At 38.6% G+C, this 13,646-nt stretch overlaps 1 protein-coding gene across 5 annotated transcripts in view; it reads left to right on the forward strand.

Annotated features, from left to right (window-relative positions):
- UBE3C (ubiquitin protein ligase E3C) overlaps positions 1-13,646 on the forward strand; it is a 131,322-nt gene that overhangs the window by 62,782 nt on the left and 54,894 nt on the right. For all 5 annotated transcript variants that reach the window (XM_528010.9, XM_054655423.2, XM_016958504.4 and 2 more), the window contains 3 exons: positions 482-568; positions 6,163-6,320; positions 6,469-6,701. In XM_528010.9, coding sequence (XP_528010.4) covers positions 482-568; positions 6,163-6,320; positions 6,469-6,701 — 478 coding nt within the window. The remainder of the gene's footprint in view (positions 1-481; positions 569-6,162; positions 6,321-6,468; positions 6,702-13,646) is intronic.

Genomic DNA, 13,646 nt, shown 5'->3' on the forward strand with positions numbered 1-13,646 from the left:
ACCCCTTGAACCCAGGAGGTGGAGGTTGCAGTGAGCCGAGATCGTGGCACTGCACTCCAGCCTGGGCAACAGAGCAAGACCCTGTCTCAAAAAAAATAAAAAGAAAAGTATAAGCAGTAATAACAAGAGTAATTATAATATTGTGATATATTAATACGATATGTAGCAGAGGGGGAGCAGGTTCAACTTGTGCATGAAAACAGCTTATATCTTTATCTTTTGGGGTAGGTCTCACAGCCACAGGGGAGGGGAGGGCGGGCTTTCCTAGCTTGGTAACAGCGCAGATTTACACCTTTGGGAGCCGTGTCTCGGTGTCTCATCAAATGGCTGGTTGTCTGAGGCAGCTTTTTGTGGTATTAGTACAGAGATTTGCTAAATTGTACGTTGATCTTCAGTGTATCGCTTTTTTTTTTTTTTTTAAGAAACGTTTTGAATAAGTAATTGCTTTACTGTTCTGTGTTTTTCTCCTATTCCTTTTTAGGCTTCTCTACAGTTTAGCCTTTAATGCCAGGTTTCTGAGACATCTTTGGTTTCTAATATCTTCCATGTCAACACGGATGATCACAGGGTATGTATTATACAGACTTATAAATTGAGCTCAAGGGCACAGGAAGTGGCGGCCTAATCAAAAATGTTGCCAGAACCTGTTTTTAAGTCCTGCTTATACTGGGCTTATTTCATATTAGAAGGTAAGTTCCAGATGGTCTCAGTTGCACAAAAAGAAAAATCAGTGTCTAATCTTAACAGTTACTTATCTGTATATATTATAGAGAGTATGGTTTTATCTGAAGGTAAGTTTCCTTTAAATATCCTAGCCATGTTTTTAAAAAAGCAGACATTTGGAAATTGCTTTGCTCCATATGACTTTACTCTTCTTTTCACAGTGAAAATACAGATTTGAAGTAAATTAAAGACTGCTGCAAACATTAGAACAGTGTAGAAGTTTTTAAACATTTGTTGAAATAATTTGATTTTTCTTACTTGAATCATGTAATTTAAAAAATATCATCTTTGACATACATATTTTAATTGAGTATGTAATAGGTAGGAATTTCATACTTAAAATCCTTCATGGTAAACTGACTTAGCCTAGTACTCTGTTGTTGAATTTTTCCTCTGCCAGAAGTCTAAGCCGGCCGGGTGCGGTGGCTCACGCCCGTAATTCCAGCACTTTGGGAGGCCGAGGCCAGCGGATCACCTGAGGTCAGGAGTTCGAAACCAGCCTGGCCAACATGGTGAAACCCCATCTCTACTAAAAATACAAAAATTAGTCGGGCATGGTGGCGCGTGCCCGTAATCCCGGCTACTTGGGAGGCTGAGGCAGGAGAATCGCTTGAACCTGGAAGGTGGAGGTTGCAGTGAGTCGAGATCATGCCACTGCAGTCCAGCCTGGGTGAGAGCAAGACTTCCTCTCAAAAAAAGAAAAAAAGAAAAGAAAAAAAGAAGTCTATGCCAATCCCCCTGTGCTGTAATCGGAAAAGATGAAGTGTGTAATTCAGTTAATTGGAGACTAAACTTACAAGATGCAACTGTGTGTCATGCTCATGGTAGTAGTGATAATAGCAGTCACTGTTACTGACTCCATGCTGTGAACCAGCTCATTCAGTGGTGGGAAGACACATCTCAGTTGTAGGGCAAGAGTGTAGAAAGTTGTCTTGTTTTCTTTTTAGGAACAAGAAGTTAGAAGAAAGAATTTTTGGTGGGTTGGGGTGGTATATCTAAAATATAAACACACTCATCTGCAATCTAACTTGCTGTGTGCAGTCATAATGAAAACTCTTGTTGAGATTTCTGGATTTTGAGCTTTTTCATACAATATGTAGAGCAAAAGATATTCATGTGTTATTCAGCCAGGCACAGTCAGCCCCTTTATAATGGGACTGGTGTTCAAATCATCTGGACAAAACAGTTCATACTAATGAAAGGGGAATGTCAGTTTCTCAATATTATTACTTCAAATTTTTCATTTTTTTAATTGAATCTTAAGTGAAGAAAGGGGAGTTTTACTGCTGCCGCTGTGACTGGTGAAACTCATAAAGGTTAAGTGAGTTATCTTGCATCAACAGTGGGTGGCTAAAGCAGAGATGAAAGACTCCTAGAATGATTTACTGTCTAGAGAAATTCTTTTCTTTCATTTCCAAACCAAAATACAAGATTTTAAGTATGTTTTGTTGTGTTTTTTTGGTGCATTTCAGCCACTTCTGACTACGCCAGCCTTGGTTTTCATTAGTGACAGGTTTGTTTTGGGCAGAAGGGGATTGAGAATCATTAGGACAGGAAATTATCGTTTACCCATAAGTGCCCCAGCTTAGCAACAGAAACACTGTCATAGTTCTGCCTGATAATTGCTTATTTGTTTATGGCATTTGTCTCTTGCTAAGGAAATGGAGTCATGGTGTGTGAAAGAAAAGTGGGATATTGTTAATTATATTAAATTATTAATACTATTTTATGATAGGGTAGTTTTACAAATCTTATTAAAAGTTTGATAATTTGAATGTCTTTTTACTTGTTTAATTTATTAGAATGAAGTCCCTCAAGAAACTGACAGTGTATTAATACGTTTTCATCTCTTTTCATAGAGATGAGGTCTCACCACATTGCCCAGGCTGGTCTCAAACTCCTAGGCTGAAGCAATCTGCCTCCTTTGGCCGCTTACTGAGGCCTCACAGCTTAGCCTAGCCTACCTAAAACGTGCTCAAAATATGTGCATTAGCCTACAGCTAGGCAAAATCATCAAACACTAGGCCAATTTTATAATAAAGTGTTGAATGTCCATGTAATTTATTGAATATTATACTGAAAGCATAAAAACAGAATGGTTTATGGATACTCGAAGTACGGTTTCTACTGAATGGGAATCACCTATGACCATCTTGAAGTTGCAGAATCCCAAACTGAACCACTGTAAGTCAGGCACCATCTGTATATGTCTCATATTTCCTACTGGGAATAAAGTTTAAAATGAAATAACTGATTTTCTGAAACTGGCACTCAATTTAAGTCAAAAATAGTTTCATAGTAAGGCTTGCATTGCTAGGACTTACAGCTTTAGTGGGCAGAAGTATCATCAGGGGAGCGTGTTAAAATGCATATTCTCCTGAGACGAGATTGCGCCATTGCACTCCAGCCTGGGTAACAAGAGGGAAACTTTGTCTCAAAAAAAAAAAAAAAAAAAAAAAAAAAATTCAGCTTCTCTGGTCCTGCCCTAAGACTTGGGTTAGAAACCCTGGAGACTGCAACCTCACAAGCTTATCAGGTGATTGAGGTACAGATGGTTTGGGGGCCAACTGAGAAGCACTATTCTTCACCCCAGTCTAGCAGACCACATTTAAACAATCTCCAGATGGATAGTGAATTTTGGCACATCAGACATTTTGCAAATAACATCTTTATTCATTTACCTCATTTTCAATACTTGCTATTGAAATCAGCCAGTTTAGTTTCCTTATTCTTGAAGATGAAGGAACCCATAGCCAGCTGGTACTGTTTTCCATTAGGCATCCCTTGACTACAACATAACATAGAGATGCTTTGCCCAGATGTCTTCAGTGTGGGCAGTAGGTGCTGGTGTTGGCTGTTTGATAAATAATCTCAAAACAGTCTACAGTAGTATTCTGAAAACCTGTTAAAGCAAGAATCCGTTCTTAAGAATAAAAGCTCTTTGCAAGGGTGGGGGACATTGGACGAGGAGGAGGAGTGGTTCCCACAGGCACACAGTTTGAAAACCCTTGTTCTCAAGATCTAGACAGAGGTTAGGGATTGCCTCGGGTCTCACTGATGGTCAGTAATTCACCTAGCTCCCCTGAGTTATGTGTGAATCAGTGTCTTTTCCATTACAGTAAGTTGCAGACTTTATTTGCACATAAGTCTTTGAGACTGACCTGTTTTCAGAGGAATATTTGAGTCAGTGTTTATAGCAGAAAGAGTGGTCAGCAGAGAACTAAGAGACCTGTGTCTCGTTTGTGCCCTGTCTGCAGGGCAGCATTGGCATGTATCCTTCTTGCCAATCCCAGTTTTTGTCATTAAAGTAAAAATGATGCATTCCTTTTGCTTGTTTCACAGGGGGTTTGAAGAGGACAAATAAGTTTTTGTTGGTTAATTACCCTGTCCCTTTTTTTTTTTTGGACCCAATATAAGAATTTTATGCATCCTGCAATATGTGTGCATAACTGATGATGTGTTGGTGGTGATGATTCTTGTCAGGGATAACAGTACAAGAACAAGGATTCTTGTCAGGGATAACAGTGGAAAGCAGGCTCAGCAAGACACAGGAGTGGGCTCCAGCTGTCATAGGCAGGGCTGTTGAAAGAAGCCACCCCTGTCCAGTTAAGGCAGCCCCATGCTTTTTTTATCCTCCATATAAACAACCTCTTTGTGTCATCCTGGCTTTGGCAATGAGGTAGGACAATTGTGCTTTGTCCCTTTTTGAATGTCCCACAACGTTTAAATTTTGGAAGACTGGCATTCATTCATTGATGAATCCGTTCAGCATAGTGCTAAATGCAGAGTATCACAACTGCAAACATGGATCATGTATGCTCAGGTTGTGTAGCATGTGGACATAGTGTATCTTCTCTGTGGGAACACAGTTTCAGGTGCACATATGGGTTCCTGTTCTCAAAGCGGTTGATGATGGCAGTGCCCTCCCCTGAACCATGCACCATGGAGACTCAGAAGCTCCAGGTGGCTCAGCCAAGCTCCTTACGGCCCTGCTAATTAGAACAAGTGGCCTTACCTTCTGCTTTGCTTTCATACATGATTTGTAGATCCTGACTCCTGGTTACATCTCATCTAATATATACCTGTAGTTTTGTGGAAATGGATATTTGGGGAGATAAGAGAGTGATCTTGCTCACAGTGTCTGTTAACCTGTGATTGATTTGACTTGGTAGAGGGGACCATGGACTTTATAGAAAGAGCTTGCAGGTGAGCCTGTTAGCTAAATGTTCCATAAGACAAGGAACCAGACTTAAAAACGAGAGAAAAGGAAGAAGTTCTAGGTGAAATAAGTCAATTTAATATATCGTAGCTCTTTTTTATTTATTTTTTTTGGAAACGGAATCTCGCCCTGTTGCCCAGGCTGGAGTGCAATGGCACGATCTCGGCTCACTGCAACCTCCGCCTCTCGGGTTCAAGTGATTCCTCTGCCTCAGCCTCCCAAGTAGCTGGGATTACAGGCACGTGCCACCACACCCAGCTCATTTTTTGTATCTTTAGTAGAGATGGGGTTTCACCATGTTGGCCAGGCTGGTCTCGAACTCTTGACCTTGTGATCCACCCACCTCGGCCTCCCAAAGTGCTGGGGTTACAGGCGTGAGCCACCATACCCAGCCTTTTTTTTTTCTCTCTCTTAATATTTTAAACTTTTTTTGAAACAGAGTCTGGCTCTGTTCCCCAGGCTGGAGTGCAGTGGTGCAATCTCAGCTCATGGCAACCTCTGCCTCCTGGGCTCAAGCCATTCTCCTGCCTCAGCCTCCTACGTAACTAGGAAGGACTACAGGCACCTATCACCACACCTGGCTAATTAATTTAATATATCATAGCTCTTGATGGGTGAAAGAGGCTGCTAAGACCACCTTAGCTGCTGTGAAAGCAGGAGCAGGATGGGAGCTGGTGAATAAAGTGGACAGTGGGAGCAAGGCCACCATAGAGAACTGGAAACTTTGTTTCTTGAGGTTCCAGTTTGGCTTCAATATTGAATAGCTTTCAACGTTACCAAAAGTTAAGTCGCTGGATAAATTTTTCCTGAGACCAGAATGATTTGCCTTTATTAAATATGTTGAGTAGAAGGGAAGGGGGATGGTTTCCTCATAAGAGTAAAGTACATGTGTGTCTCGAATAGTGGCCTTATTAGAGCTCTTCTTGGGGCCTTAGCCTGGGAACGACTGGCTTACTCTTAGTAACTTCATTATCTAGTTGATACAGGTAGCAGAAACCTTAGTGAAGATTAATGGGTTGGTATGCTATTTTTTGTATTAATCTATGCTGTTTATTAACCTGCATTGCCATGGTGACTTTACCTTGCCTTTAAATAGTTTAATTCCTAATGCAAATGTTACTTTCCCTGATTATATTTGTTTGATGTTATGTTTTAATTAGTTCCCAAACTAAGACTAATTTTAAAGTGACTGGTTTTTTTCTTCTTTTCTTTAATTCAAGGTCTATGGTACCGTTGCTTCAGGTGATATCCAGGGGTTCTCCTATGTCTTTTGAAGATTCTAGTCGAATCATCCCACTCTTTTACCTTTTTAGCTCCTTGTTTAGTCATTCACTAATTTCCATACATGATAATGAATTCTTCGGTGATCCCATAGAAGGTAAGGATTTTGAGAAACCAGTTTGCTGCTGGCCACTTGGCCCATCAGTTTTCATAGACAGTAGAAAAGTTTTAAGCTTTTTAAGTCTTTCAGTGTGTGTTAAAAGATGGAAAAAAGAAACAGTAGAAAACTGGATTATGTTTTTTAGTTGTAGGTCAAAGACAATCATCAATGATGCCTTTTACTTTAGAAGAGCTGATAATGTTGTCTCGATGCCTTCGAGATGCATGCCTGGGGATCATCAAGTTGGCTTATCCAGAAACCAAGCCAGAAGTTCGAGAAGAATATATTACAGCATTTCAGAGTATTGGAGTTACTACTAGCTCTGAAATGCAACAATGCATACAGATGGAACAGAAAAGATGGATTCAGTTATTTAAGGTATAGAGTATATGTATTTTTTTGTTTACTGACATTGAAAAATATACAAATTTTTGTCTTGACTCGTTGCAGAGGAATAAAAATGCAGGTTTGTTTCAGACATGTTTTAATTTGCAAGACTTTTTTTTTTTTTTTTTTTTTTTATACATGGACTTGATGTGTCTCCCAGGCTGGAGTGCAATGACACCATCATACTCCACTGCAGCCTTGAACTCCTGGGATCAAGCAATCCTCTCACCTCAGCCTCCTGAGTAGCTGGGGCTACTGGCACATGCCACCACACCCAGCTAATTTATTAGTTTTTTTGTAGAGACAGAGTCTCACTGTGTTACCCAGGCTGGTCTCAAATTCCTGGCCTCATGGATTCCTCCTGCTTCTGCCTCCCATAGTGCTGGGATTATAGGCGTGAGCCACTGCAGCTGGCCTATATAACTTTTTAATTAAGAAAAGTAATTTTAGTACTTTTGATTAATTAAGGTAATTTAATTAACTAAAATTACTTTCATTTTAATTTACATTTGCGTCACTTAAAACCATGTTTTTAAACCTTGTTACATGCATCTTTTCTATGTGGCCCTAACTACTTAACTGTGACACGATGAAATATAAATACAGTTTTTAAAATGTTTTTATTTTTCACTAAATATTTCTTAGATTTTATTGTTTTTTCAAACCTTTCAAAAATTGATTAACAACGTAAAGTAGGTCATTAATTTTTTAATACTAGTTGTATATAAATTATTTTAACATATCTTCGTTCTTAACCAGAAAGTGAAGTTTTGAGTTACTGTGGCTGGAATGTTGGCAGGAAACCACCACCAGTGAGAATGTAACTGTTGGGATGGAAAAAAAGAAAAGGAAAAGGGTGCTTGACTTCCCATGAAATTTCTGCAGCAAACACATCTAGTCAGCTAAAATTGCTCATTAAAGGAGTGAGAGCAGAAGAAATGCATTTTCCAAATTGAATGCTAGATTTACAGTCCGTTTAATACCAGCGACCTCTCGCACACTAATGTTCAGTTCGAGTCATCAGCTGTCCCTTTGGGTCTTTTATCACTGCTTTTGTCAAGCTATCTATTTAATTGAAAGAAGTTAATTGAATGAAAATGATCAACTAAGCTTGTATTAATATTGCTAATGGAACTTTCTTCTTGGCCATGTTTGGAGAAAGATGTCAAGCTAGACTTAGGAAGGGCCCATTAATGCTTGCACTTAACCTGATGGGCTAATTAAGGAATGTGTATTCACCCTCCAAGTCCACCAGAGTCTCTCTCCAGCCCGTTCTGCCTGGTTTTACAACACATTTCTCTTAGGAGCATGAGCATTAGCAGCAGCAGCCGTAACTGATAATGTTTTGATTGCACTGAATACAGTCCTAATGCATCGTTGAATTTATAATTTGGGCAGATTGATGTAATATATGTTTGCACAATTTATTTTAATTACCTATTTCTGTATTCCTAAGTAAACTGGGACGGTCACGTGGTAAGCCTTTACTATATCCTTTCTTAAAGATGGACAATTTTGCAATTTTTCTATGTTAAAAAATAAGCAATCTCACCTATTTAAAACCTATAATTCTTACATAAGCTTTTCCTGGATGTGGGTGTTAACGGTAGCATATTTGTTTTCCTTTCAATATTTGATGAAACCCTGGGGTCTTTGTTAATTAAGCTTTCCATGATGTGCAATATCAGGTGTTGTGTATGATATCAGATAATTTCACTGTTTTATGGCACCTGTTGAGAGTTTCATAATTTCCATGACAGGCTTATCTTTAGTATGTAGAAATCTCTGAACTTAATAATGCCATATAAGATATTTTCCACCCTGGCCTTATTTTGTTTTGGTTAAGCGTTAAATGAAGAGTTTGTACAGAATTTTTTTATGCCTCAAAATGACTCCCTGCCACTTTATTAATCATTGAAAGTTTTAAGAGTTAGGGCAAGGCCGGGTGTGGTGACTCACGCCTATAATCCCAGCACTTTGGGAGGCCAAGGCGGGTGGATCACGAGGTCAGGAGTTTGAGACCAGCCTGGCCAACATGGTGAAACCCCATCTCTACTAAAGATACAAAAAATTAGCTGGGTGTGATGCACGCCTGTAATCCCAGCTACTAGGGAGGCTGGGGCAGGAGAATCGCTAGAACCCGGGAGGCAGAGGTTGCAGTCAGCCGAGATAGCGCCACTGCACTCCAGCCTGGGCGATAGGGTGAGACTCTCTCCAAAAAAAAAGAGGGTGAAAATTTACCTTTTTTTTGTTGTTGGTGGTGATTGTTTTAGGTTTGAAATCAAGTTGTTGTAAGACCTTTTGAGTTTAGAATTGTTTAAAGACCTTTTTTTTAAAGGATTTCTGTTCTTTGGTCACCTGTCCCCCAAACCATTTTATGTTACCTGCTATTGAGCTGAGCCCCCAAAATAAAAATCACTGCATAATTTTTGAGTAATCAGCTGCTGTTAGCTTTTCTTTTAAGAAAATACTATCTCTATTATGAAGATGTATGAACTTACACCTCTGTAGTTAACAGTGTTTTAGGCAGTATTCTAAGAGTTTTGCATATATTCATTTAATACAATAGTTCTGTGAGAAAGATACTATAATTTGTTTTACAGATGAGGTCATGTATATGATGGTAGAACCAGCTGCTATTCTACATTCCCCTTCTGAAAAGAATACAGATTTTATCAGCATTTTTCATATTACTGTTGTGCCAAATGTGAGTTGAAGAATTCGAGGTGGAATCAACCAAAGAACGCAAAAGCGTTTTGCCCATGTCTCCTGCCTTCCATTGATTTTGACAGAATTGCAAATGATGAGACCTGACTCCTTCAACACCGACCATTTCATTTTTCAGTCCTATCATGGTCCTCCCAAAGTCATTTGTATGAGAGGCTCTACTGGCTGGTCACAGAGCATAGAATTTTAAGTGGATAGAGTCATCTTTCTTTGTCACTGTAAGAATTGAGGTCACTTTCTAAGCCCTGCCTTGACACTGCTAAAACAGTTTATGCATTTATCAAATTTATAAACTCCTTGAAGTGTAATTTAGAGCTATAATTACTTTAGCTTGATGAGATAGGAAATCCTGTTTTGAGATGTCTGTGTGCATCTACCAAACTTAACAGGAGTTACCTCCTGTGATAGGGAAACAGGAGGAAGTGGCAGGGAATGAGGAGGAAGGTTCTCATGCCCTCATTATCCATAAGTCTGGAGAGAGAGAGAGAGAGCGCCATACTGTGAGTGATTTTTTTACTTCCTTAGTGGTTAAGTTGTATTTTTTCAGTTCCAAAAAGCTATTTTTAAAAAGTAATAAAGCAACAGCAGTGCCCTGTTAATATAATCCTAACATGCGGCCATTTGACTGTCTATGTTACAACCAAGAGATCCAAAGCTTGTAGCGCTGTGCCATATCCTTTTCTGTTATTGAAGATTTTGATTGATTTTGTTTTTGTTTTTTGACTACTAAAGTGGATACTATATGCAGTAATTTTATAGTGTTTTAAATATGTGCTGAAGAATACTGTTTTTCAAAATACTCCAGTTTTTAACCCGTTTATGCCAGAGGTTGCAAATTTTTTGTGTGAAAAATCAGGCCTTGGCAATGACCTTGAGCAGTAGAATATAAATCCCACAAGCTTAGCGTTCCGGTAATGGAACACTAGGCATAAATGGGTTAACAAGTGGTAACTAAGGGCTATATAAAATTTGGTTAACCCTTGACAGCAGCAGTGCATACCAGATACTTCATGACTTTCATAGGTTAGAGTGTTTTATTCTCAGTTATTTGAACACTCACAGTATTCATCCCACCCATAGTGACACAGCTCTATGCTAAGGGATCATAAATGAATTCACACAGGGTGCCTGTTCCTGCAGTATCACCACGTAGTGAAGGAGACATGCATTCAGCTAATGACAGTGGGAAACAGCAAACCGCAGAGGCCGGTCCTGTGGAAGCACACAGGAGAGAAGCACCAGCTGCTGCGTCGTCTGGCACTTGACTCACTTGAGGAGAATGGTTGTTTTCCAACGAGGTCATGTTCTTAGAGCTTTTTCTGACATGTTACTTTTATATATTCTTCTTATGAAGTCAAATTGTAAAAATCCATTCTCATTTGATGTATTTCCCACATTACACATTTACTGCACTTCAGAACCTGGAAATTGTATGCTAAGTATGCTTTGTATTTTGCTTTTTAAAAAACTAACTCATCTGGTTTCAGGACTAGATCTACTCTAGAAAGAAAAAAAAAATTAACTCCGTTGTTTGGTTTTAGTTACCAGATTTTACATATCACATTTAAGATAAAAAAGATACTTTTATTTTATGTTATGATGCAATTTAGTCTTTTAGTTGTCCTTCAAAACTTGGACTATATGTACTTAATTTTTTGGTTGCAATACTATATCTAAATATCCATCATCTCCATACAGAAATGTCACAATTTAAGATTAATAGCCTTGTCATCTAATTTATATATACATTTGTGATAATATAGCTAGTGCGTAAGAATATTTCCCCAAGGTCAGTTAAGCAAGATTTTCTTATGATCATCACTGCCATGAACTCTCAAACATAGCGATCTTGTGAAAACAGTGCCTGTTAATTTACAATGTTTACCTTGAACAGTTGTCAAGTGTGATTTTTATAATGAGTTGGTATGTTTCTAAGCAGTTATCTACTTGATCTTTTTAATATTGGGGTTAAGGGAAACCTGCTTACAGCATCACCTATTTTTCATTTAAATGGCACATAATAGAGCATGTGTAACTGTTGTGTACCTTTGTGGGGTTTTTTTTTTTTTTTTTTGAGACAGGGTTTCGTTCTGTTGCCCAGGCTGGAGTACAGTGGCTCGATCTCACTGCAACCTCCACCCTCCAGGCTCAAGTGATTCTTTCACCTCGGCCTCCTGAGTAGCTGGGACTACAGGCATGTGCCACCACACCCGGCTAATTTTTGTATTTTTTGTAGAGATGGGGTTTCGCCATGTTACCCAGGCTGGTCTTGAACTCCTAGGCTCGAGTGATCTGCCTGCCTCAGCCTCCCAAAATGCTAGGATTACAGGTGTGAGCCACTGCGCCCGGCAGTGTGTGCATTTCTGAATAAATTTATTAGTACTTGAATAATGTATTAGTTTCTGCATTTATTTAATGTAACGTTTTGATCTGGCGTGGAAGAACATGAGAGGAGGGACAAGAGTTAACACATCAGATGGACATAATGCTATTGTATTTCAGAACTTAAAATCCACTAAAATTGTGTATATTCAGCTAGATACAGCTAGTTGTTCCAGTGTTTGCTATCTTACTTCATATAACTTACCACACTGGTTCTCAAGTCGTAACTACTTATCAGAGTCATCTGGGGGAGCAGTTGAAAACTCGACTGGCTCCACCTCAGACTAATTGAATTCGAGTCAGTGATGGCGGCACGCCTGTGGTGGGCTTGTCTTAGTGCTCCAGGTGATTCTAAAATGCTGCAAAGGTTAAGAGCCACAGGCCTAACCCTGCAGATAACTCACTTTGAGCACATTTAGTCACTTTATGTGATTTGGCATGGTTGCCTCTACAAACTTTCCCTTTTTGGTGCTAGATACTTGCAGAGCAGTTGAGTTTGTGATTCTGAAAGTGAATGTGGAAAAAAGGAATGTGTTAAGGTGTTTCGAGATCACAAAATGGATCCAGTCAAATTTTCATGTTTATATTTTTCATTAAAACTTAGGAGAAAAATAGTTGATACGAAGGGGGGAAAAATGTTCTTAGTTGAATTTTAAGGTTTGGTATTTGATATTCTACATAAGTATTTTGGGAATTGGTCCGGGACTAGTCATGCCATATTTAGCAAGTAAAAAGACAGGTCACCTAGTTAAAATTGAATTACGGATAAATCACAATTACTTTAAAAAATGTAGTTATGTCCCAGGCAATATTGTGGACATACTTTAAAGAAAGCAATATTTTGGACATTCTTCTAAAAATATATTATTTGATATAAATAAATATATTATTTGATGTTTATTAAACCATGCATTACCACAGTGCCGTTTATCTTGATATCCCATCCTTAACATAACTCCCTTGGCTGGACTCACTTTTTTACCTTCTCCTTTCCTCCTCCTTTCTCCCCATCTCCCTCCACCGCCTTTTTTTGATTCACCAAGGATCCATGGTACTGGCATGTTATATTGGTAACATGTGATTACTTCTTTTTTCATATTTAGGATAGGAAATATGAAAGAGGATACACTATATTGAAATTTTTTTAACATTTAATTGTATAATAATTTAGTAGAAGAATGTAAATGAGAACTTAATTGTCTCATATAATTTGATAATGTTTGTAATCTGTAGAAAATATATGTTCTCATGAACAGAGATTGAATAGAAATAGATATCTAGGAGTTAGGCAGACCTGATCTTTCCGTTGCCTGACCTGGAGCAAGTTACCCCCTCAATAAAGCTAAGTTTCCTTGGGGATGATAAATTCATGGAGACCCCAGGATTCCATGGGATGATGCAATTAAATATGTAAATATGTCAGAAAGCATGACCTTTGTTAACGGTTGGGGTGATTATGAAAGGGCTAATTTCAGCATGGTAACTATTAAATCTGGATTTATTTAAAGTATCAATTTAATTGGTCACAAAAATGGAAAGACCAGACATGATCATCTTCATACAAAAAGATTGTACTTCTGTTCCTTTTGGAAGGGTGTGTGCTCTGTGTGGACTACCTGAATTTATCCCATACAAGGATAGCACATGTAATTAGCGTAGCTCATTGAGATTTCATCTTTGCTTTTGAAGAGTAAAATGAATGACTTTCAAGAATTAATGTATTAGGTCAATGACAGTACTTTGTTTCAGCCAAACAGTTAACCAGACAGAACCAATAATGAGGCTCTCCCCAGGCTGCCTAGGCTGCATAAGAAACCATTAATTGTA

The sequence above is a fragment of the Pan troglodytes genome, chromosome 6, assembly GCF_028858775.2.
Source record: "Pan troglodytes isolate AG18354 chromosome 6, NHGRI_mPanTro3-v2.0_pri, whole genome shotgun sequence".
NCBI classification, from domain to species: domain Eukaryota; kingdom Metazoa; phylum Chordata; class Mammalia; order Primates; family Hominidae; genus Pan; species Pan troglodytes.